Genomic DNA, 27,244 nt, shown 5'->3' with positions numbered 1-27,244 from the left:
CGGGTGGCGCATGCGCGGGCCGGGCGGGTGGCGCATGCGCGGGCCGGGCGGGTGGCGCATGCGCGGGCCGGGCGGATGGCGCATGCGCGGCGGGCCTGTCATGGCTCCGCAGCAACAGGTTCCCCAGGATATTGCGTACCGCTCGCCCGCCGCCGCCGCCTGCTGCCCGCCCGCCCGCTAGGGCCCAGCCCAGGCCCCGCCAGCGCACCGCACCCTCCGCCACGCCTCGCCTCCCGCTGCCAGCCGCGCCGCGCCGCGCTGGGCCACGGCCAGGGGGGGCGAGGAGCGGCGCCACCGGTGCGGACTGTGGACATGGTGCGGCGCGGCGCGGCGGAGAGGCCGGCCTACTGCAGGAATGTAAGTGTGGGGGTCTTGGTGTGTGGGTGGCGGGGGGTCCCGCTCATCCGCCGCAGCGTGGAGAGGGAGGGCAGCCGCACCTGGGTGGCCTGGCCCATGTCCCAGTCAGTCCCTGCCCCCCTGCCTTACCCCCCCCCCCTCTGTCCTTCACCCTCACCCCCCCCCCCTCTGTCCTTCACCCTCACCCCCCCCCCTCTGTCCTTCACCCTCACCCCCCCCCCTCTGTCCTTCACCCTCACCCCCCCCCCCCCTCTGTCCTTCACCCTCACCCCCCCCCCTCTGTCCTTCACCCTCACCCCCCCCCCTCTGTCCTTCACCCTCACCCCCCCCCCCTCTGTCCTTCACCCTCACCCCCCCCCCCCTCTGTCCTTCACCCTCACCCCCCCCCCCTCTGTCCTTCACCCTCACCCCCCCCCCTCTGTCCTTCACCCTCACCCCCCCCCCTCTGTCCTTCACCCTCACCCCCCCCCCCCTCTGTCCTTCACCCTCACCCCTTCTCTAACCATTGCTGTCATACTCAGACAATGCTCCCTTCACTCACTTGTTTCACTTGTCTTTTTTTAAATCAGCCCCATGTTCCTCTTTGAGTGCAAGGTTATCTTCAGAATCAGTGATAAAATAACTCCCAGTGATAAAATAACTAATTTTGAATAATCAGGTAAAGCTGCACTTTCAAACAAAAATAAGGCTGGTACTGGTATTCATGGCCAGTGGAGTGCATGAGAATCAATCTGGGACCTTTTACTGCTATATATATTAAAGCTTTGGTTATGAATGTAGGCAGTATGATTAGTAAACTTGCAGATAAGAGTGATGATAGGAGGGAAGTTTGGGCTGCAGTATTGTGTTGATCAGTTAGTAAGATGGGCAGAGCAATGACAAATGGAATTTAATTCTGATAAATAATGTATTGTGGGAAATATGTTAAGATTACACCATGAATGGTAGGGTTTTATGTTTAGATTAATGTTTATTATAGTCATGTACTGAAGTACAGTGAAAAGTTTTGTTTTGAATGCTATGGAATCAGATAATACTGTACATATTACAATCAAATCAAACACAAGTACAAAGATAGAGCAAATGGAAAGATACAGAATACAGAATATGGTTCTCAACATTGTAACGCATCAGTTCAACAGAGCTTTATTTGTCATTCGGTACCGAGGTACCGAACGAAACTACATAGCAGTCATACACAAAAAAGAACACAAGACACATAACCCCAACACAAACGTCCATCACAGTGACTCCAAACACCCCCTCACTGTGATGGAGGCAACAGAACTTCCACTCTCTTCCCCACGCCCACGGACAGACAGCTCGTCCCCGACCGACCCGCACAGTCCCCGCAAGGGGATGGAAGTCCCCGCGGCCGAGCCGCACCGGGCGCTGAAACGTCTCGTGGCCGACCGGGCGATGGAAGGCCCCGCGACCGAGCCTTGCGCAGCTAAGTCCCGCGGCCGAGCCGCACCGGGCGATGGAAGGCCCCGCGGCCAAGCCGCACCGGGCGATGTTAAGTCCAGCGGCCAAGCCGCACCAGCGATGTAAAGTCCCGCGGCCGAGCCGCACCGGGCGACGCAAAGTCCCGCGGCCGAGCCGCACCGGGTGATGTAAAGTCCCGCGGCCGAGCCGTGCGCAGCTAAGTCCCGCGGCCGAGCCGCACCAGCGATGAAAAGCCCCGCGGCCGAGCGGCACCCCGCGCCATGAGGAAGAGACCTAAAAGAGAAAGGTTTCCCCCACCCCACACCCCACCCCACACCCCACACCCCACCCCACACCCCACCCCACACCCACACCACCACCCCCCACACATACACAACCAAAAAAAAAAAACCCATCCCAACACCGACACACAAAAAAAAAACGAAAAAAAGACGAACAGACTGCTAGCGAGCCGCAGCCGTTAGGCGCCGCCACTTCCGCTTTTCCGTCCAATGTCTGCAATGGGGTAGAGGTGAATCAGACTGTACCCTAGCTTGTGGAAGGACTGTTCAGAAGCCTGATACAGGGGAAGAAGCTGTACCTGAGTCTGGTGCTTTCAAGCTTCTGTACCTTCTGCCAGATGGGAGCAAGGAGAAGGCATGACTGGGGTGGGATGAGTCTTTGATTATGTTGGCTGCTTTTCTGAGGTAGTGTGAATTGTGGATGAAGTTAACAGCAGGAGGTCTGGTCAGTGATAATGGGCTACATGTACCACACTGCAATTTTTGTGGTCTTGCGCAGAGCTGTTCCTAAACCAAGCAGTGATGTAACCCAACAGTATGCTTTCTGGTACATCTGCAGAAGTTTGTCAGAGACATGTTGAATTTCCTCGATCTTCCAGGATGCTGCTTTGGCTGACGCATCAGCATTGTTGGTCCACGACTGTCTTCAGCCTCGGAATCTAGAGAAGTAGAGGAATCTCAGTGTGTGTATCCAGACATCTCTGAAGGTGGCAGTGCAGGTGGATAAGGTAATGAAGACGGCATATGGAATACTTGCCCACATTAGCTGGGCTATCGAAAATATACAACTTTACAAAACATTAGTTAACCACTGCTGAAGTGTTGTGTGCGGTTCTGGTCACCATGCAGGAAAGATGTAAGTAGCCAGGAGAATGTGCATGAAGTTGACCACAGTGTCACCAGGTATAGAGTGTTTAATTAGCGAGGATAGAGTGGTTGGGTTGGTTTTCTTTGGAACAGGAACCTGAGTGGGGTCCGGATGTAAAGAAAACCATGAGGGGCATAAATCGGATACGTAGTAAGAAACCTTTCCCCATTGCAATGGTGTCTCAAACCTCAGGGCACAGGTGTAAGGGGAAGGCAGGAGATTTAGAGAGGATCTGAAGAGGTTTTATTTCACCTAGAAGGTGGTTGAAATCTGGAACATACTGCCTGGTTGTGTGTGGAGGCAGAAACATTTAAGTATCTAGATAAGTTCTTGATTTGATAAGGCATGGAAGGCTATGGACCAAATGCTGGAGCATGGGATGATTGTAAGCAGCTGCTGGGTGGTCTGCGTTGATATGGTGGATATGGGGCTTCTGCCCTGCAGGGCTCTGGTGGGCCTATATATGACTCCAGCAAAACACAGTGCTAGAGGAACTCAGCAGGTCAGATACCATCTTGGGAGAGAATGAACAGGCAACATTGCGGGTCGGGACCATTCTACAGACTGGTCAGTCCCCATCAGTCTGAAAAAGGGTCTCGACCCACAACACCGCATGTCCATTTCTTCCCCAGCTACTGTCTGACCAGCTGCGTTCCTCCACCATTGTGTTTTGCACAAGATTCCAGCTCCTGCAGTTTCTTATCTCTATATGACTCGAGTTTGGTTTGTGTTGTTGACGTAACTGCCTTTCCAGTTCGAGGGTAGTTTAAGATAGACAGTAAATGCCAGCAAAGCTATTGATGCGCATAAATAGTGAAAAATAAATAAAACAAAATAATTTTAAATATCCTTGCTTAACAAATATATATTGGCTTTGAGGTTTAAATGCTGCAAATGTCCAGATTCCTGCACTCTATTGAGAGGAAATAAATTTCAGATTTCCTTTATCATATGAAAATATAATTTCTGATTTACCTGTTAATTAGCTTAGTTTTAAATTGATGATATCCCTTCATTCTGGACAATCCACCTGTGCATCTAATTTATTTGTCGTTTCAGGTTCTTTTAAAGTCTTAAACTCAGTCATGCCTTAATGTTCTATTTTTAAAAGAATACAAACCAAATATATACAGCCATTCCTCGTATTTTAAACCGTGGTCCCAGTGTTCACTAGCATTGCATTCACTTCAGGGTATGAACTATATTTTCAGATGCATTTTTGATTTTGTTACGCCTTGTGTGTGCTTTTTATGCAAAGGTTTTTGACCAAAAATAGTTCATGTAATTGTTGACATAGTTCGAATATTAAGTGTAGCAGAGCAGTAGGAAGAAATTGAATCATAGGATGTGTATGATAACTCTTTGAAAAAAATCTTTATTCCACTTGCCAGTTCTTTACCCAAAACCTCATGATTTTTTCCATTTGAAGTTTTCTCTTCACCAAGATTTTCGAATAAGGAAGAAAATGTACTAGTTAAGGCATGCCATTTGGATTTATAAAAGGCAAATTGATTTTACCCAATTTGATAATGTTATTTGATGAGGTAACAGCGCTGATGAGGATAATACAGTTGATGTGGTGTTCGTAGATTTCCAGAAGGCTTTTGATAAGATGCTACACAATAGGCTCCTTCACAAAGTCTGAAGAAGGGTCTCGACCCGAAACGTCACCCATTCCTTCTCTCCAGAGATGCTGCCTGTCCCGCTGAATTACTCCAGCATTCTACCTTCAGGCTCCTTCACAACATTGCAGCATGTGGCATAAAAGGGATATTGATAACACGGATGTGAAGTTGACTAAGTAACACTCAACAAAATTGTTGTCTTTCTGGTTTGGAGCAAGATGAATAGTGACATTTCCAGGGATCAGTGTTATAGCCAATTCAACAAAAAATAATAATTTTGATAGCTGTAATTTTTAAACTTGCAGAAGATACAATTGAGTAGTACATTGATCCAAAAAGCAACCTACTGAAGGAGCAGGTCAAACAGCATCTGTGATGAAAGGATGGTGATGCAGGGTCTTGAGCTGAAATTTCAACCTTTTCTTTCCCTCCTCAGATGCTGCTTGATCTAGAGTTCCTCCAGCAGTTAGTTTTAAAAAAAAATCGAAATCATTTGCTAAAGTCTATTTTACTAGCTATGCAATCCTCAAATCTAACAAATTTGTTAAATGTGACGTATGTCTCAGAACAGTGAGTATAAGAAAATAACTGCAGATGCTAGTACAAATCGAAGGTATTTATTCACAAAATGCTGGAGTAACTCAGCAGGTCAGGCAGCATCTCGGGAGAGAAGGAATGGGTGACGTTTCGGGTCTGAAGAAGGGTCTTGACCCGAAACGTCACCCATTCCTTCTCTCCCGAGATGCTGCCTGACCTGCTGAGTTACTCCAGCATTTTGTGAATAAATATCTCAGAACAGTGACACCTATTTGTAATTAACTATGCCTTGAGTTTTATAATAATATATTTGTCATATAGTGCCAATCTCTTTTTCAAAATGAAGACATTTATAGGGCTGTAATTCAACTTTCAGTCTTTTGTAATGTTTATGGTTTTCCAATGATCCATTCTGGGATCTCATTCACTAAGTTCTGGGTGTATTCTCCAGGCCTTGCTCAAGGTGGAGAATGCCTTTAGCTAACTTCCTCAGAGGAGTGAGTGACTGTCTGTTCCAAGTGCAGTTTTATGGAATCTAAACTTTAGTGTAGGTACTGAACCAGAATCAGAAAACAATCAATACATTCCATTTTTAAATGTATGATTTAAAAGTTTACACCATTATTATAGATGTTAAATCGTTTAGCAAATATACTGCAATTCTAAAAGTTACAATTTTGAGTCGACTGTAGAGGCATTCTTTTTCTCCTCTCCACAAAAAACCCCAATAATTATAGCCTGTAGGTTCCAGGTAATGGGTCATAATAACAAGGGCGTTTGAGAGGTTTGTTGTGTATTTAAGCCTGGTATTTATCTCGGGGAAAACATTGAGGGTTAGGCAGCATCTCTGGAAGACATGGATAGGTGATATATCTGGTCGGGACCTTTCTTAAACTAATTGTAGTAGGCTGGAGAAAGCTGGCAAAGAGATGGGGCACTACAAAGCCTGGAAAGTGATAGGTGAATGCAGGTGGAGGGGAGAGGGTTTGATTGGCAAAAGGGTGGATAAAAATACAAGTGTGTCATGTCAACAGATATGCAAAGACAAAAGGCTGTGAGAAAAGGAGTGAAGTGTGAAACCAGTTATAAATGCAGCTGGTTTTGAAGTGAGGTATTTATTGATGGACTGCCTTCAATTGGTAACTTTTAAGAAGGGTGTATGGGTTGTAAAATCCTGGAAAATTCTTCAAACATGAAGATTGAGACTGTTTGAAATTAGTCTTTAGATGGAGACATTGGCATTTTATGTCATTTTAAGATGTTATTGGCACTTTAAGATTTGATGTCACTTGAAGGCACTTTTTCAACATCTTTTCAAGTGCCTGAATTGAGTTAAAACCGCAGTCCTGAAACAGGTTTGGGAACATTTGCACTGTTGTGTTTTGATCGATGGATTTTCCACTATTTTAATGTAAATGATGTTAGTGGATTTAATTTTTCAAGTTGATATGAAGCTTGTCATTACAATGAACTAATTTGTGCATCCTTGTTGAAGCTTGATGAAGGTTACGACATTGACCTCATGCATCTATAGTGCTGGCGTGACTCACTAGCATGTTCCATCACCACTGTAGAAGAAATCCAGAACTGCAGCAAGAACTGCAAATACAAAATGCAGTGGCAGCTGGCGATGTTCAGACAGTGCGCAAGATGCTGGAGCAAGGCTATTCTCCCAATGGTCGAGATGCTAACGGATGGACACTACTGCACTTCTCTGCAGCCAGAGGCAAGGAAAGATGTGTTCGAGTCTTCTTAGAGCACGGAGGTAAGTGAATGAAGCACATTAAGTCTGTTATAACAATGAACTGTAGTTGCTGGTTTATACCAAAGAGTATTCTAAAAAATGTACTCTATTACAAAAAGTTGATACCAAAGAATTACGTTTTTGTTTTGGATTATTTGAAATTATTATCATGTTATATTGGCAATTTTTTTTAAGCAACCCTATCATTTACATTAGGGATTGCATTGAGGGTTACGGAAGTATGGGGATTTGAAGTCTTATTAAAAATATAGCTAACTTCCTCAATTTATGAAGGTACTATTAATGAATTCTTGCGTAGTGCCATTTAATTCATGCATCTATTTTCTTGCTCTAACAGTGCATCACTCTCCACTCAAGAATACACTTTATCAAACATCTCGGCCTGTATTTCATCCAGCCTTTTTAATTTTGAAAAATGTTGCTAATAAATCAATCTCCCAGGAATGTATCCCTTTCGTTAATCGAGGGGTATTTGTAGGTAATATGGGTGATTTTATACCAAATTATAATTGTATCATTAGTCTAACTGGTATTTAGTGTACACCTTCTCAAGCTGTCCATTTGATTTGGTGCCAATGCAAACATCTTTTGTCATGTCTGGATTTATTTTAGTTCTGTGGACGATATGGTAGCAAAATACTTGCTTTGGCGTGACAATATTTGAATGATGCAATACAAGGCCTTAGAATGGAGTGGAATAGCACAATAGTATTGTTGCTAAATTGTTTGGCCAGTATCTGAGTTGCAGTTGTGTTTTCAATGTTTCAATGCAGCTGGGAAATTTAAATTCAAGTAACTAAATAGGGATTGTTTAAAAAAAAAAGCTAATCTCAGTATCAGTAAGCAAGACATTACCAGAGTGTTGAAACATGTTACTGGTTCAGCAATGTGCTGCCCTTGTGCGATCCTGTCCTGCATGAGACTCGGGTCAGCCGAGCGCTGTTCAGTTCAGGGAGATCGATCAACAATGAACTTTGCCTTTGCCATTGATACTTATCCGATGAATGGATAAGATGTTGAGAGGCAGCTGACAAATTGGGCGAGAAAGATGGAAATTAATTTTCTTCCCAGCTAAACTTCTTGATATTTAGAGTGGGAAGTAAATTTCAATTACTTGATTATCCATCAAATATGGTAGATGGTTGGTTTTGGGAAGCCTTGTGCTTAGTGCAGAGTGTGCAGATTTAATTGTTATACAATGGAGTATTCAAGATAATCCGCATCCCTTTACTTCTGTGGTCTGAGGTTCCCATCTGCTTCAAAAGGGCATCTCTGATACCAGTGCCCAAGAAGAGCACAGTTACTGGATCCATGACTGCTGGCACTTGCATCCACCGTAATGAAGTACCTTGAAAGGTCGTTCGTGCTGCCAAGCAACTCCTGCCTCAGAAATGACCTGGACCGCTTCAACTTGCCTATCACCACAACCGCTGATGTTATCGCACTGGCTTTTCTCCACTCTGCTCTGGACCAGCTGGATGTCAGGAATACACACGTTCATCAACTATAGCTCAGTGTTCAACACTATCATCCCCTCCACACTCTGGCACCTGAAGACTTTGCATATACAAAATTATGAGGGTATGACAGAGGTGTCCAAGACCTGAGGGCATAGGTTTAAGAATAGGAACGAGACATATAGAAATCTGAGCAAGAATCTTTTCCTAGCCAGAAGATGGTTGCAATGTGGAACATTGCCCATGAAGATGGTCGAGGTAGATACCCTCGCAGTGGTTAAACCTGGATGAGTCATGATATAAAAGGCCACGGACCAAGTATTAGTAAATGGGATTAATATAATAAGATCTTGTTGGCTTGCATTGACATGGTGGGCCGAAGGGCTTGCTTCTGTGAGACCCTGTGCTCTTTCAAATACTTGTGGAGTTCCCTTTTTAAATAACAAATCAAATATAGTTCATCACCTGACAGTGTTACAAGTCTTCACTTGTTAAGTATTCAAAAACAATTCTCATGACAACTTTCGTTTTTGATTGAAAGATACAGCATGGAAATAGGCTCTTTGATCTACCAAATCCATGCTGATCAATCAGCCATTCACTTCAGTTTTATGTTATCCCACATTCATATCCACTCCCTGCACACCAGAGGGAATTTACAGAGGCCAATTAGCTTACAAACCTGCACGACTTAGGAATGTGGGAGGAGATAATAAGAATCAAGAATTTAATAAAAATTTTAATCCTGACATTATTATAGACAACAGGTGCAGGAGGAGGCCATTCGGCCCTTCGAGCCAGCACCGCCATTCAATGTGATCATGGCTGATCATTCTCAATCAGTACCCCGTTCCTACCTTCTCCCCATACCCCATGTCTCTGCTATCCTTAAGAGCTCTATCTAGCTCTCGTGAATGCATTCAGAGAATTGGCCTCCACTGCCTTCTGAGGCAGAGAATTCCACAGATTCACAACTCTCTGACTGAAAAAGTTTTTCCTCATCTCAGTTCTAAATGGCCTACCCCTTATTCTTAAACTGTGGCCCCTTGTTCTGGACTCCCCCAACATTGGGAACAGGTTTCCTGCCTCTTAACGTGTCCAACCCCTTAATAATCTTATACGTTTCGATAAGATCTCCTCTCATCCTTCTAAATTCCAGTGTATACAAGCCTAGTCGCTCCAGTCTTTCAACATATGACAGTCCTGCCATTCCGGGAATTAACCTAGTAAACCTACGCTGCACGCCCTCAATAGCAAGAATATCCTTCCTCAAATTTGGAGACCAAAACTGCACACAGAACTCCAGGTGCGGTCTCACTAGGCCCTGTACAACTGCAGAAGGACCTCTTTGCTCCTATACTCAACTCCTCTTGTTATGAAGGCCAACATTCAATTGGCTTTCTTCACTGCCTGCTGTACCTGCATGCTTCCTTTCAGTGACTGATGCACTAGGACACCCAGATCTCGTTGTACGTCCCCTTTTCCTAACTTGACACCATTCAGATAATACTCTGCCTTCCTATTCTTACCACCAAAGTGGATAACCTCACACTTATCCACATTAAACTGCATCTGCCATGCATCTGCCCACTCACACAACCTGTCCAAGTCACCCTGCAACCTCATAGCATCTTCCTCACAGTTCACACTACTTTGTATCATCTGCAAATTTGCTAATGGTTCTTTTAATCCCTTCATCCAAGTCATTAATGTATATTGTAAATAGCTGCGGTCCCTGCACCGAGCCTTGCGGTACCCCACTAGTTACTGCCTGCCATTCTGAAAGGGACCCATTTATCCCCACTCTTTGCTCTTATCTGTCATCAAGATAGCACAGACTTCAGTAGTCAACTTTTGCTTTTGTCAACTCCAACTAAATCAATTGAATACTTTTTCCTTGTTAATCATAAGCATGTGGCCCTGTATTCTTTGCATGAACCACTATATTGTCGCTCATTACTAGCCTGCAATCTGGAGCTCAGTTGTGATCTTTCGTGGCTCTCTTTGTGAACCAGGGAGGAAATTGGGGGGACGGGGGGGGGGGGGGGCGGGGGCGGGGGTAGCTGTTTTGTCTGGGGTGTATAATACGTGAGAAGTGATTGGAACTGCCAAGAGGAATTATAATATAGCAGTTGGAGAATGGAACTGTGCCCCCTCTCCAGTCTCCCATTTCCTGCCACCACTTTTCTCAACTTTCCCCCCTCCACCCCCACCATGGCAGATATCAGCCAGTAACAAACTCATTGACCTGCCATGAAATTGTTGCTGAGGATCCTTGACAATGTCCCATTAGAATTCCCTCCATGTGCTGCTTGTAGGGGACAGTTATCTATTTCTGAATGGCAGATTTTGTCCATTGGGCTCCCACAATTTTGCTTCTCTGCATTGTCTAGGACATACCAGGCCATCGTGAGTCTGATTTTGTAGCTTGTACAAAGTCGCTCAATAGTTATCTATTTTGATTCTAATTGGGTGTCATCAATAAACATTTACATATTTCCTTGAACCAGATTCCCTGTTTTCTTGCACATATTTCTAAGTGGAACAGAATTATAAATGATTTTAATATTTTAAAAATTGTAATATAACAAACCAGGCGTATGTTCATAAGTCATAGGAGCAGAATTAGGCCATCGTGTCTTCTCCACCATTTCATCATGGCTGATCTATCTTTCCCTCTCAATCCCATTTTCCTGCCTTCTCCCTGTGACCTTTGACTGGAAGAAGGTTGGAGAATGAGGATTGAGAGGGAAAGATAGATATTTGCGTCTGAACTATTATTTGCCAGTTAAGATGCTTACTCCTCTATTTCAAAGCAAAGATCAGTATTAAATGATAATTTGCAGTTCAACCTTATTGTTTACAACTAAGAAATTGTGACATCCTATCACCATCTAGAGAGTGGTCCTAAGCTACCATCTACCTCATTTGGAGACCCCCAGACTATCTTTAATCGGACTTCACTGGACTTTATCTTGCACTAAACGCTATTTCCTTTATCCTGTATCTGTACACTGTGGACGGCTTGATTGTAATCCTGTACAGTCTTTCCGCTGACTGGTTAGTATGCTACAAAAGCCTTTTTACTGTACATCAGCATGATTAGGCTTCTCACAGTAGATGTTGTTGCCTTCATCAGCGTGGGGCACCCTGCAGAGCACATTAAGGAGGTGTGGCTGCTGTGTGCTACATGGTGTGACCGCAGCTGGGCCAGAGCAAGCAAAGCAAAGACTGAAGATGCCAAGAGCGAGATAGTTAGAGGGAAGAAATATCCCTCCTTATTCCAGCAGAAAGATGCAAATCCTCATGAGCTGAGAAATCATAATCACCACTGTAATCCATGACAATGCGATCTCTACAAAGTGCACAATACTTCAGCAGTGAGATGGGAAATACCGTCCATGCATAAAAAATGTTTCCCACCCTGTTTTTCAGATCCATATGCAATGATTATAGCACATGATTGAAATGCAGCTCCTCTTACTTAAACTTTCAGATGTACAGTGGTAGTGTGAAGAAGGGTCTCGACCCAAAACGTCACTTGTTCCTTTTCTCCAGAGATGTTGCCTGTCCCACTGAGTTACTCCAGCACTCTGTGAAACTTCACCTATCCATGCTCTCCAGAGATGCTGCCTGAATCTCTGAGTTACTCCAGCACTCTGAATCATCAACTATCCATGTTCCCCAGAGATGCTGCCTGAATCTCTGAGTTACTCCAGCACTCTAAATCATCATCTATCCATGTTCTCCAGAGATGCTGCCTGACCCGCTGAGTTACTCCAGCACTCTGTGAAACTTCACCTATCCATGTTCCCCAGAGATGCTGCCTATCCCGCTGAGTTACTCCAACACTCTGTCTGTCTGTGAACAGATTACTTTGGGATACATTGCGGATATGAACCCGTTTGACTTAAAGGTGGACTGAAAGAGCTAAGTATTTTTATTGATAAATTTCAGTGAGCGTTGAGTCAGAAACCTTGTACTTTTTACCAACGTATTAAGGATTTCTGCACTGTTTCTGTTTTGTATATTTTTTATTCTGAATAAAGTTTACTTTTTGAAATATAAAATAACTTAATGGCTTTTCCCCTTCACATGCTGCAGATCATTAACGCTGCATTACTTAGTGACATTTTATGATTTGTCTCAGCCTTCTAACATGTTGCGTTACCATGAAGTGTTATGTAGTATTCCTAACTGATTTGTTTCCTTGTTATTTTGATGGTTTTAACAACTCAACAGGTGGCAAAGTTACCCAGTGAAGAGGATGGTCACTTTGAGATTCCTTTTTAAAAAAAAGAGTAATTCCTATATGGTGCTATTCTTGATATTTGTAATAGTATAATCATGGTTTACATGGTCTGAAATGAACGCCTTGCATTTTAAAGCTGATCATTTTGCACTGATAACTGCAACATCTCTGCAATGTATTTGTAAACAACTTTCAAGTAATAATAAAGTAAATAATATTAAGTATAAAAGAAAACTGCTTTTGTCTTGGCTTTCGGATGTAGCGACTGTAAATTTATATAAATTGTGACCAAACCGGACTTTCGGGACTTTATAAAAAAATTGTTTTAACTTGCATACTATGTGTTGGTAACAAACTAGTTTCATCTAATTGGAAGTTTCCAAGTCAGACACTTGTGGATTGGAGTCTTGTTCTATAAATTGGATATCTGCTTGAGGCAGATGCCTCAATGGTCAGGTCTTGCATTTTCAGGAGAGATGGTAAAGGTATGTCCTGTCTGCATTCTCCGAAAAACACTAAAGAAACTATAACACTAACTGAATATTTTGGCCCATGCAAACGGTTCATCAATTTATTGGATGCTGCTTTATCAATGTTATTTTATTTCTATGAGAAACACGTCAGGACATTTGAGAAATAAAGTATTATGCAATTTTATTCCTTTGCAAGAAGGAATTTCCTATTTTTTAAAATTGCTCTGAATCATTTTTGTTAATGTTTCCTGGTGTGTTACACATTCAGTGATTATTGTTCATTTTTTGCTTACATGAGAGTATTCGGTGGAGTGAGAGACAAGTGAATGCCCTGAGCACCTCAGGTAATGCAGACATTCCCCTGGAGATAGTTGGGATTTCTACAAGAATAGAAGAGTTGATGAGAGTTCAACAAATTTCACGCAAGTCCAAAAATCAATAGTTACCACTTAAATATTGTGGCATTTTAAACTTTCAGCATTGGATGCAGGGCCAGTGTCATTATTGGTAGTTCATAGTATTTTTATGTTGTACATGAATGAAACTTTGTGGACAATTACTTTAAAAACAAACACAGTGAGTCCGGTGTATGATTGGAGCTGCACTCGTTTCAGTAAATCACATGAAACAAATATCTTTAGTGTTAAAGGCTTTGGATAAATGATATCTCGTATAGTTGAACACAGAATTCCTTCAGTTTGAAGAAAGGTCCTGACCCGAAACATCGCCGATCCCTGTCCTCCAGAGATGCTACCTGACCCGCTGAGTTATACGAGACTGCAAGATTCCAGCATCTGCAGTTCCTAGTGTCACAACTAATAATGTTCAGGATAGAAATAACCGGTTTGATTTCTAATTGACGGTGAGTTAGCTGAAATCAGTTAACTAAACAATTGTGGTCACTCTTGGGCTCGGCATCAATAGGCTAGATAGAATGAAAATTGCCTCCTGAAGATGTCTCTATGGATCACAATCCAGTGGCCTTGGGGAAATGCGCAGGTATAGAGAGTAATCCGGGAATTGATCGGGTGCAGCTATAGGATGATTCTGACAGCCTGCTGCATGTCATCCAGTGTTACGAGAAGATTGGGAAATTGAGAATGTCGTACCTACTGGTACCAGATCACTATCATACGACATGCATTCACGTAACACTTTCTTACACCATCAAGATATTCCGGTTTACCATAGCAAATCAATTACACTCAAAGTTCAATCACTTACTATGAAATTTATCAGCTGATTTGTAAGTTGCAGGATAAAACGAGCATTGTGGCTAGGACTGCACAAAGAACACGGCTATTTCTTGTACAATGTCTTTTGATTTTTAACAGTTTACATTTATATTTAACAAGATTATCCAGGACCTATACTGTAGAAACCTAATTTTGATGCTTCACCAGTCTGTGCTGGTCTTTGTGCACCACTAAAATCATTCAGTAGTTTTTATGAGTGCAGAGAAGATTTACAAGTATATTGCCAGGATTTGAAGGTCTGAGCTAGATGGAGAGGTTGGGCAGGCTAGGACTTTGAAGGTCTGAGCTAGATGGAGAGGTTGGGCAGGCTAGGACTTTGAAGGTCTGAGCTAGATGGAGAGGTTGGGCAGGCTAGGACTTTGAAGGTCTGAGCTAGATGGAGAGGTTGGGCAGGCTAGGACTTTATTGCTTGGAGTTCAGGAGGATGAGGGTTAATCTTATAGAGGTGTATAAGATCATAAGGAGAATAAATTAGGTAAATGCACTGAGTCTTTTACCCAGAATAGGGGAATCAAGAACCAAGGGACATGGGTTTAAGGTGCAAGGGAAAAGATTTAATAGAATCCTGAGGGGCAACTTTTTTTACACAGAGGGTGGTAGATATATGGAACGAGCTGCCTGAGGTGGTAGTTGAGGCAGGTGCTATAACAACATTTAAAGACATTTTGACAGGTATGTGAATAGGAAATGTTTTGAGGGGTATGGGCCAAATGCAGCAGGGGAGACTAGTGTGGATGGAGTGTCTAGTCGGTATAGACAAGTTGGACCGAAGGGCCTGTTTCCATGCCAGATGACTGACTATGACCCTCTAGCTTTTTTATCAGCAAAAACCTTGATCCGGTTCTATTTTGAAATGGCAATCACTTGCATCTGATGGAAATGCCATAAGCAGTACGATGCTGTCTTGCTTCTACATGGTAAATACCGTATATGCGGACTGTATGCCTAGTTGCAGTACGATGCTGTCTTGCTTCTACATGGTCAATACCGTATATGCGGACTGTATGCCTAGTTGCTATCCTGTAGCTTTGCTTTTGAAGTTCTGTTAATCAAGAGTGAAGGGCATACATTTATGTCTGGTCTTTCATAACCTCTCTGTGACAATTGCTGTGTAGCTGATAAAGCCATCCTGTGGCTGTGTACATAATGTGATAATTGGCTAATCATTAAGGGGTCTGCCATTTACCCATTTTGAGATTAAAATAAATTTCTTCACAGGTGTTGAATCATTTACAACAAAACAGATTTCAGGATATGAAACGATCAGGGGTTCTGGAGATTGTGCCATTTTCCTGCACTGTGGCTGAAGATCATAATGGCGAAGCAAGCTCAAAAAGTTCATCTTCATCTGTTTTAGGTGTTGGTTGAGAGAGAAATGTTCTTTAAACATCCAGATGTTTCACTTCAATTAGTCATGGATCTTTCTTGTAAGTTCAACCTCTCAGTTGAGAAACGGCACCTCCAACAGGGCAGCTGCATCTCAGTATTACAAGGAGATGTCAGCCTCGAGATTGAGCTTGAATCTGGTGTGGAAATTGAACAGGCATCGTTCTAACACAAAGATATGATTGTTACCTCTGTGGTTCAACAGATGAAACAATCCTACCATATTCAGTGTCACATGAACTTGTCACAGTATCAAGTTAACTCGACGCTTCAAGATTAAATGGAGGACAGATGTGTTAGTCATAGGCAGTGAAATAAGTTCAAACCATTCCCTGGGCAAGTAAAATCAGCTAAAGATTGCCTGCAGAGGGCAAAGGCCACTGGACCAAGATATTCAGAGCATGTTTCTTTCATCTGTTGGAATCGCCTCAGGCCTCTGAAAGTTTAGATATCATAGTTTTACAATACAATTAATTAAGACTTTGTATATTAAAATTGATTAAGTACTCTCCTTTAAATTGTTTTTAATCTTTTTTCAGCTGACCCCACTGTTAAAGATCTAATTGGAGGCTTCACTGCTCTGCATTATGCAGCCATGCATGGTCGCGCAAGGATAGCACGCTTGATGTTGGAATCTGAACACAGGCCTGATATTATTAATGCTAAAAGCAATGACGGGTGGACCCCTCTCCATGTGGCCGCCCATTATGGCAGAGACTCCTTCGTCAAACTGTTGCTGGAATTTAAAGCTGAGGTTGACCCTCTCAGCGACAAAGGCACAACCCCTCTTCAGCTGGCCATTATCAGAGAGCGGTCTAGCTGTGTCAAGATCCTTTTGGACCACAATGCCAACATTGATATTCAGAATGGTTTCCTCTTGCGATACGCGGTGATCAAAAGCAACCACTCTTACTGTCGAATGTTCCTTCAAAGAGGGGCCGACACAAATCTCGGGCGGATGGAGGACGGACAAACCCCATTGCATTTATCTGCGCTGAAAGATGATGTGCTTTGTGCAAGGATGTTACATAACTATGGTGCAGATTGTAATACCAGGAACTATGAGGGACAGACCCCTCTAGCTGTCTCTGTAAGTCTATCTGGAACTAGCAGACCCTGCCTGGATTTCTTGCAGGAAGTTACAAGTAAGTCATTCTTATTTAAAATGTTTTGGGTTTGAAAATCAAATCTTAGGAAACTGGCTTCCAGCATTTGCTTTAAGTGCACTTTTCAGCAATTTTGGGAGTACATCAAGGAAAAACAATTTGTCTTTTCAAAATCCTGATTGGAAGTTCATTATAAAAGTCTAAACAAAGCATCTTTTCAAATAATGGTATAAAGTATAATGAAAAGAAAGATCTGGCAAATGTAAAATGCTTTTTTTAATTCTCAATACGTTGTAAAGTTCTTCAAACTTGATGAATTATTTTTGAGTTGCAGTCACAGCCAACTTGCAGTGGATAATTAGTTAATCTTATTGTAAAGGATAATTATGAGCTGACTGGAGAGTAATTTCCTTTTCTGAATATTTCACATCCCAGAGTGTAGAAGATCCCATAGGTCAGCATCTTCCAGGAAGATAGACACAAAATGCTGGAGTAACTCAGCGGGACAGGCAGCATCTCTGGAGAGAAGGAATGGGTGACGTTTCTGGTCGAGAACCTTCTTCAGACTTCCAGGAAGTACACGTAGTTGGAAGTGAGGATTTTTCCTACTCCAACCTTTGCGTGTATACTTGTGTGGATCGAAACCTGGCTCACTGGTTACGCCACTTCACTACTTGCTCGATACTTCCCTTTGAGGTTATACTTTACACAACTTGCCTGCTGAAACGCCTGTGATTGTTATAGCTCCTGTTGCCAGATCTCACTGTTTGAACCCTAATCCTGCAGTAAATTCTTTAATTGTTTGCTCCTGAACTCCTTGGGCTGCCCGTGTCGGAGAGGTTCTCCATGATATTCTCAATTCTTTCGTCCCTTGGCCCCCACATTAGGCAACTTTGCTCAATTACCTCATCCTCTATCTCAACTCATCTTGTATTTTATAATTTCATTGGCCTCCCTCATAATAAACTTCCCTACCTATATGGTCAATACCTTATAGTGTTTAATCACTTTAATTAAATAATTCCTTTACCTCTGAATTCCAAGCTTATGCAGCCCGAGTCCTACAATTACATTACATCCATGCTGCTGTTTAAAACTGTCTGCCGAACTTGGCCATGATCTGACACGCTGCAACACATTCCTCACCTGTGCATTACACTTGAGATAAGTCATACATGAATTAGCATCTATGATTGCTGGTTCAGATCCTTTAACCTTGTTAAGTGAATCCTGTTAGTGAATCCTTGACTGTTCCTCAATTAACGTTTCTTTTTGGAATTGTGATCTTTCATTTCTTCACATTGAATTCCACCTGCAGCCAAAGTGCATCATTCGTCATCCGTCAACCCCCTCATAAATAACTGTTCACCCACATCACAGTAGAACACCGATAATCCACTCTCCTTTTGCAGTCCAACTCTGATAATCCAGCATCCATTTGTCCAGGAAATCCTGATGGTTTATCACCTGTCTGTCTCACCCAGTAATCTGTTGTGTGAGCTGGTGATCCACAGTGGGTGTGTTTCCTGTTACCTTAAAATTCATGTAGTTCGTTGGCAATTATTACACTGTACTGAATGCAAAAGCAGTGAAATAAAAATGTGTTTGCTTTTGATAGGAGTAACATCGATTAGTCTGTGAACCCTGCTAATCCCGTTAATCTCGCCCAAATCCCAAGAATGACAGATAATTGGATTTTTACTGTATTTGGAAATAGAGATGATGTGGCATCGAGCTCACTCTATTTTACTGCGATGTAACATCTTAAACAAAAAAGTGATAAATAGTATGTTGGGTATTAATTAGATTCATATCCGTCAGTCTGGAAATACCAAAGTCCCATGTGCCAGGTAGTTTACCATACGTCTAATACACTGTGCTTTCACTTCGTGTGACATTGTTTGCTCTGTGTTATTATGTACTTCTATCCAATGTATCAGCGAAAGGTCTCAAAACATTCAGATACATTCTATTCTTCATGAGTATACACAGACTATATTTTGTTGATGTGATCCAAATGTTCTCCCTTTCTGTCCCAGATAATTTCCTTGGAGCTGATTGGAAATTTATAGTTGTCAGTGCTGAGTTAAATAACTCCAAGTTAAATAACTTCTTTTTTTGATCCACAGGCACAGTTTCTGAAACTGGAAAACTGATTCATCATTTAATAGTGGCAATATGTTATATTTCCCATTACAGAAAGAGTATGACAGGAGGTTCTGTGACTGTTACTGGTTCCGTGAGCCATTTCCACCACTCGTTGTCTTTCTTGGAACCCCTCCTCCCCCTCAGCCCTTGCACTTTTCACTCACTCCCCTCCACTCCCCTCATTCTGTCCCACTACCATGCTCATTCTCTCTTGGCATCTGGTGCTTTACGTAAGTTGGAATAAGTCTGACAATTCAATTTGCACAGTTGAAGAATAAGGGGTAGGCCATTTAGAACTGAGATGAGGAAAAACCTTTTCAGTCAGAGAGTTGTAAATCCGTGGAATTCTCTGCCTCAGAAGGCAGTGGAGGCCAATTCTCTGAATGCATTCAAGAGAGAGCTAGATAGAGCTCTTAAGGATAGCGGAGTCAGGGGGTATGGGGAGAAGGCAGGAACGGGGTACTGATTGAGAATGATCAGCCATGATCACATTGAATGGCGGTGCTGGCTCGAAGGGCCGAATGGCCTACTCCTGTGCCTATTTTCTATTGTCTAATTCTCAGTTATAAGCAGTGAAAAATAGTTGGATTAATAGTAATGGTAGATTTCCTTGTGTTGGACTGGAATTCTCGCAGGTGGGAGGTGCATATCAGCAGAATGTCAGATTTATTTTCACTGGGGAAGTTGGAGAAATTGGCTCTCTTAGTTGCTGGAGTTCAGCAGCACAACTGTTTAATTAAAGAGCCATGTTGGAAGCTAAAGGGAGCATCCTGATCCATTCAGGGTATCACCACCCAACTACGTACAGGATCCAACATGGAGGAGATCTTGGAAGATTTGTTTTAAGTGTGATTTGCATATCATAGTTCCAGCATTCAGGTTTTTTTCATTCTAGGTAATTATCCGTCCACACCTCAACCGCACTTACTTTCGTAAGTCAATAATGTGTCAGCCATCGTCTTCACACATTGCTTTATTACAGGTAGTTCAACAACAATGCAACAGCTGCATTCCTCAACCTTATGTTACATAAAATCATGCTATTCAACCAATTGTGTCAATGGGGAAAAGGTGGTTAGGGGCGAGAGTGTTTCAGACTCACAACGGCCGGCCGAGTTATCTTTCCTGTAGGAATTTAAATAATGAAGGTGTTTTTTATAGTTATAAATGTATTGTCTACTTAAAATTAACACACACTGCATAAAATAAAAAAACATGGAATAAATGAGTGAAATGAATAAATTTACTTTAGAGTTACGGCAGTGTCATGGTGAGTAGGTGTGGGGTCATCAATATCACATGAAAGATCAGCTCTTGGGACTAGAGATGTCATGATGGAATATGTCACCAAGTCTAGAAAATCATCAGTGTTAAACTAAATACAGTTTAGATTACAGTTTACAGACTAATTTATTGTCAGTCACCAGGGTAGAATAAAATTCCTTGTTCACATAGTAGTGCAAACAAATACCATAGTACAATAATGGATAACCATTGGATTGATTTAAGAGTATGGCAACACCTCTGTGAATGGGCTGTACAACACCTCTGTGAATGGGCTGTACAACACCTCTGTGAATAGGCTGTACAACACCTCTGTGAATGGGCTGTACAACACCTCTGTGAATGGGCTGTACAACACCTCTGAATGGGCTGTACAACACCTCTGTGAATGGGCTGTACAACACCTCTGTGAATGGGCTGTACAACACCTCTGTGAATGGGCTGTACAACACCTCTGTGAATGGGCTGTACAACACCTCTGTGAATGGGCTGTACAACACCTCTGTGAATAGGTTGTACAACAAATAATTGGTACAGGAGTCGGATAGGAGTTGGGAAAAAGCTGTTCTTTAGTCTGGGCATCTGAGCTTTCAAGCTTCTTGACCTTCTCTTAGAAGGTAGAAGAGAAAGGGGATAGACACAAAATGCTGGAGTAGTTCAATGGGACAAGCAGCATCTCTGGAGAGAAGGAATGGGTGATATTTCGAGTCGAGACCCTCCTTCAGACTGTGTCTTCGGTTTAAACCAGCATCTGCAGTTCCTTCCTACACAGGAGAAAGGGGAATGGCTCGGGTAGAAGGCATCCTTGATGATACTGATGCAGTGTGTGTGAAGCTGGAATGGATTGAAGGGTATGACAAGCCTGTGATGGACTGGACTGTCTTCACACTCTGCAGGTTAAAGTGGTCAATACCAGAGGATTTGCCAAACCAGGCTGAGATGCATCCTGTCAGAATACCTTCTGTTGTGTAGAAGTTCAGGGAAATCCTTGTGGATATGCTGAATCTTCTCTGATGCCTAAGAATGTTGATCGGCGCATGAGTGTGAAGGGGTCAGGTTGTTGCTGCTGATGCCTTGACACTTGCAGCTGTCAGCCATATCCACAGCAGTCCCATTGAAGAGGACAGGGTTGCAATTTTTTAAAGGTTTCAAGATCAAAGTGGGGAATGTACAACATTGAAATTATTTCTTCCAGAAAATAAAAGACAATTGGTAGCCTTTTTAGCTTTTCCAGAGGGCACAGTAATATTTTGATAAAACCTCTGAGGAGAGGTTTTGGAAGTTGAACAAAAGGACAGATTTTAAAAAGTTAAACCTGCATTTTGAGGAGTTTTGATGGCATTATTGTTGAGGTCCATTGGCTGGAGAATTGGCATCCATAGACGATAGATTTAATGTAACTGGCCAAATAATCAGGCAAAGAGAATACTTTTTAGTTGGTAAGGAAATATGATCTGGATTTTACTGGAACATGACACGTAAATCTTTTCAGAAGGTTAAGGATATAAAGGGCTGTGTGGATAAAGGCACTTCTAAATTGTGGGGCAGTTTTCAGAAAAGTTGTTTAAAGTGATCCATCAAAGTTAGATATTGAACCATGTTCAGTATTATTCTGCCACGTTGAATTAAATGAAATGAACATGTCCAAATGCTTTTGTTAGAGATTCCCAAGGATCTGGACCACAATGTTGGTGTCTCATTCCTGGCTAATATTGTTTTGTGAATCATCCACCATAGACTAAGTGTTTGACATCACTGAACTTGCAGAAGTATGTGGAGCACAATGGAGTTTATAACAATGTTTCATTGTCACTCTAGTGGCAGACATGTGTCTTTATTTTCACTTTAGACATCATCAGGTTGATGCACTGTCCATGTCTTGGTTACAATATTATAAGATTTCTAAACCTGCTCATTGGTCTTGCATTCTTTTAAAAGCAAAGGATTATTAGCATACCAGAAACTTTACCACAAACTTTTTGAAACGAGCATGTGCATTTTCCTGAAAATGTAGCATTGTGTACTGCTACTCTTTACATGGATATTAGAACCACTTACAGTTCTGATTGTCTACCAGTTGGTCTTTGCACATTTGTAATTGGCTTCACCCCCTGCAATACTGTAAATAGTCTTCTTTCAAACACATCGTACATCCACTAATTTTCTACTGAGGAATTTGTTTCAATATGGTTGTAATCAACCTGATAAAATACAACTCATTAGCAGAAGTATTAATAAGGTAGACATATTACAGAGTCAATCAGGGGTAACATCACTGTTTTGAAGACATTTTATTACGGTCTATCTATTCTTGCAGAATTAATTAACTTGTGCCACCCTTCCTAATATGGAGTTAAAATAATCAAGAGATCAAGTTGACTTCTGATGACTAAATTTGCAGTGGAAAATGGAGCTTTTAAAATCTGCAGACAAAATCAAGCATTAAATTTAATTTAATCCCAAGGCTTTGTGTCTAATTATTTTGATCTAGGACTTGGCTGTTAATGTAATGGTTTGAGATTATTAAACATCTGCTGAGTGAATGTATAATCCTGACCAACGTGACTCAACCTTCAAGCTTCAAGCTTTCCTCAGCATCACACCAGCAAAAAGAAAATTCTTGAGAGCAAATAATTTATCTTAATTTTTTTTTTCAGAAAGCCCTTATTAACTGAAGTTTGCTTGACTTGTGTCTATTGTATGCCTAGCAGTACTTGATATAAATATAATGTTATAGTCATGAAACATTAATGCTTCTTATATTTTCTTCCTCCTTTAGGGCAGCCTAGAAATTTACAGGATCTGTGCCGAATTAAAATCCGACAATGTTTAGGCTTGCAGAATTTGAAAGGACTGGAGGCACTCCCTCTTGCAAAAGTCATGAAAGACTATTTGAAGCACAAGTTTGATGACATCTGAATGTTAAAAGTTGGTCTTGAGGGATTGTAGTAGGCGTGGCCTTGCCCCAAGAACATTCTATGCAATTCCCAATTTGATGAAATTTAAAGTCAATGCGGGTGTCCGTAACTCTCTGAATTTAAGAACTTATTTGTCATAATAGATCCACTCCAGGAGAACCTCTGATCACTTCTGAACAAAAGTTCTAAACTAACATACTTAACTGTTTAAGCTGGCTACGTTTCATTATTTCCTCCCTCCCAATTTCACCTTTTCAACAAATGCTTATTATTTTAATGCTGAGATGATAGAATTTACTCAACTGGAACAGATGACATTTGAATGATAGTGGTCATGAAATTTTTTTAAAAAAAGTATTGCAAAATGTTTGATGCACCTGCAAGTTTCTATCAAGATTGATCTAAATCAAATTTGAAATCTAAAGCAGAGTGGAATAAAGGTCATTCAGCATCTGCATTAATAATGTACATGACATTTGTTGAGAAAAAGGGGAAATTGAGAAGGAAATCAACAAACGAGGAAATAGTGCATTGAATGATGCATCAGATCATTTCTCATTCAAAATAAAACTTGAAGCTGCATCAATAACTGAGGCAGTTGGGAAGCTAAAGAAAAAGTTATGAAAGGTATCACTTGACCAAGATAATCTGCTTCATCATCCAACCACTTTATTCTCTTTGCCCTTCCCTTCTATCCTCAACCCTACCTTGGTATTGACATGTTTTATTCCAATAATTTGTTTTCTGTTCTTTAAAAATTGAGCTCAAATTGTTGCAATGTGTGCTTTCCACAGATGCACATTGCCATGGTATGTCTTCTTCTGTTACTATAACAGATTATTGTTTTTACATAAGCAAAAAAATTAAAGGTGCCATTGCAATTTGAAGTTTTATTGCAATACTTTCCATTCCTTTTTTCTTTTATACTGATCCCAAAACTGCTTATGTTCTTCACTTCTCTGTTATAAAGTCTGGGCTGCTTTAGCATATGTGGTCACGTGCCGGAATACGGTAGAATATTGGGGGATGGAGGAGATGACAAGTGAGTGTATCATAATCGGATTCTCATATAATAAATATGTCTTCACTCAGTGTTGTTCTGTCCTTAGTGCCCTCTCATCAGTTTGTGCTGTTACCTAGTGTACCTGTATCTTTGCCCATGTCATGATGCACTGGAATGGCTCCACCACTTATGTTGATGACAGGTACTCATTAACTTGGCCTACATTGTAGGATCGCCTTACCATCATTTTTCATATTTAATTTTACTCTGATATGATGTAAGCATCCAATTCATTCTTTTGGTTTCCCAAGCATATGACCACCTGGAGTTGTTTCAGAACTAAAGACAGGTGTCAGTGAATAGTATCACCTGTGTGTCTGCTCAGTCATATTTGTACCTACAAGGGTTGTTTCAGAAAAATAAATCCTTAAACCATACAGCTCTTTAATACATGTTGTTCAGTCTAAAATTAAATGTTACCATATTTTTCACTTGAGTCAAATTCTAAGCAGGACAAGTGAGTGTTTCTCATTTAAAATTCTGAACACAGCCTGGATCTTGGATTTCTAACTAAATTAAATTATAAACTCTTGTAAAGAATTATAATTTAATATTTGATTGCCTGTGATGAAACACTTTTAAATGTACACCCTGCTTCTAGTTTATCTTGTTGATTTTATAGAGAGGAATAGTGTTCTTCATGGAAACCAGAATCAAAACCAGGAACAGTATCTTGGGATGTCCCTGGGTAGCAGGGAATGGCTCAGACGGGTGTCTCGAATGTTCAGCAGTTCAATGGTAAATGGTTGGGAGTCCAAGGCTGACGCGAGGATTGATGGCCCTGATCAATTCTTTGCCATATTTGTCCCTTGCCTCTACACACACGAATGAGCAGGAACATTGGGGCTTGTAAGCAGAGAGACAATAAGACCAAGGTTTTCTCCCTGCCTGCCAGACTAAAGTCAAGCTTCATGTGAACAGAATTTTGGAAAATCCTAATTGATTCTGCCAGAATATTGAAAACATTGATGCTAGTACGACAGCTGGCACTGAGCAAATGTCCCTGTTTGTTGTTGACTTGTTGCCTTGGTCCCACCTATGGGAACGTTGTTCACTTGTGAAGTAAGGAGTTCAATCTGGTGAAAGAACTGGACTGTTTCTCAGCAAAGGTCTTGGGAACAGAGGTCACTGATGCACCACTCCTTCCATCCTTTATCTTTATCTGTCCTCAATGCACCCCCCAGCCTGAGTGAAGTAAATACACAAGAAGCAATGGGATCCACTCGGTTTTCACACTCGGTAAGATCGCTAGGAATCAAAAGTAAAGGTGAGAATATGCTTTAGCCACCGAGACATGGGAGATTCATTCTAGTTTTTATTTGCAGGTTTTGTGGTTTGTGTCTATAGCAGGTGGGGATGTTAAACTAGGAGTGTTCAAAGTTACTACCATCAGTAGTGGAAACAGGACTGGAGATAGTGTCTGCATGTTTGCACGTCCCAACCTGTAACATTCTTATTTACTAATGTAAATAAGTTTCAAAGACCCAATGCTTGCTTTCACATCAGTGGCAATGTAATGTAATGTGTTCCACTCAAGAAGTCAGTGACTGATTGATTCATTGAGTATGATACTGAATGATGCCTTTGCAAAACGCAACTAGTAAAAGTATAATTAACTGTCTACATGTTGGAACACTGGCACTGATGTTGTACGAAACACTGGTGTTTACTTTGCAAATATGAAATGCCTTATACAGTACATCTAACACTGGTCTAACACTGGAGTGCTCTCACTGCAATGATACATCAAACTAAAGAAATAACTAGAATGAGTCTTGGAGCCTCAGCATTCTACAAATCATCATTTTTAATTTTCTCACCTTCTTAAAGAAATAAATTTATAATTGAAGCTTGAGCTGTTTCTGGCTTTTTTTCAGGTAACACTATTTGATAGGAATACAAGGACTCAGGAGCATTTAACTGCATATAATCCTCCAATGAGTTTTGGTGGTGGCTAATCTATATTTTGCCTTGACCCCTGTTTCAGTTGGCACTAAAACTTTTTTCTTCTTCCGTGAGCAGTTTGTTCACTGCTGATCCTAAATGTTATAATGGTGGGCTGTACAGGGAGTTTAAGGTGATCCCGAGATGCATGGAGTAAGAGTTTATTGAGATGTCAAGGTATATTGGAGAACTACTGTCTTGAAAACTCAAAACTATTTTGCTTTAACTGTAACAATCAAAAGGAGATTCAGTAAGAGGCCTTTGGAATATAAAAAAAGAACTAATTGGGGGAGTTAAACAGCTTTGATGACCAAATGTTATTCTGCATCGTTTCTAGACGATGGGTTGGGATCCAATCCTTCAGTAAATACAGAAATGTATGAACAATTTTTTTTTGTGGACAAATGCTATGATGCATCGGGTCAGAGTTTTTTTTTAAAATGTGTTTTTTTGTATGTTTTCTTCGTAACTTGAAATACCAAAGAGAAACGAATCTTCAAGAATTCATTGGATGAATTTTTTTGTACAGTTTTATAACTGGTAATGTACCAACGGAACTATTTAATGTTTGAAGAAATGGACCACTAATTTTTGTAATTGTTTTGTGTTCTAAATGTAAACAGATTAATACATTTTTGGAGTATTTAAAGGACACGATTCAATAAAATATTTAAGTGTTACTCATGTTATATTGTATGTGTTCAGCTACTTTGAATGTGAATACGATATCTGTTCAGGTTACATGTCACCCTGAACCCTTGAATTAATCACCAAGGTAGATTGAGAACATATTTTGCTTTATTAATTGGTTTCTATCTGCAAGTTTCCCAACATTTTAAAGTCTATGTTCTTATTGGCACGGGGGCGCAGTGGTAGAGGTGCTGCCTTACAGCGCATGCAGCGCCGGAGACTCGGGTTCGATCCTGACTACGGGTGCTGTACTGTACGGAGTTTGTACATTCTCCCCGTGACCTGCATGGGTTTTCTCCGCGATCTTCGGTTTCCTCCCACACTCCAAAGACGTGCAGGTATGTAGGTTAATTGGCTGGGCAAATGTAAAAGAAAAATTGTCCCTAGT

At 41.5% G+C, this 27,244-nt stretch overlaps 1 protein-coding gene across 2 annotated transcripts; it reads left to right on the top strand.

Moving 5' to 3' along the window:
* Positions 1-93: 93 nt before the first annotated feature.
* On the top strand, positions 94-26,809 carry asb7 (ankyrin repeat and SOCS box containing 7). Of its 2 annotated transcripts, XM_078427303.1 has the most exons (5): positions 94-357; positions 2,684-2,812; positions 6,610-6,879; positions 16,243-16,848; positions 23,021-26,809. In XM_078427303.1, exons 3-5 carry the CDS (start codon positions 6,669-6,671, stop codon positions 23,158-23,160), a joined length of 957 nt encoding a protein of 318 aa, XP_078283429.1. In that variant the 5' UTR covers positions 94-357; positions 2,684-2,812; positions 6,610-6,668; the 3' UTR covers positions 23,161-26,809. The 2 variants fall into 2 exon arrangements, with proteins under 2 accessions (XP_078283429.1, XP_078283431.1); XM_078427305.1 differs by lacking the exon at positions 2,684-2,812.
* Positions 26,810-27,244: the final 435 nt, after the last annotated feature.

Source organism: Rhinoraja longicauda, chromosome 33, assembly GCF_053455715.1.
Source record: "Rhinoraja longicauda isolate Sanriku21f chromosome 33, sRhiLon1.1, whole genome shotgun sequence".
Lineage (NCBI taxonomy): Eukaryota > Metazoa > Chordata > Chondrichthyes > Rajiformes > Arhynchobatidae > Rhinoraja > Rhinoraja longicauda.
Note: the sequence above shows the minus strand (reverse complement) of the source record. Positions and strands in the feature narration are given on the sequence as shown.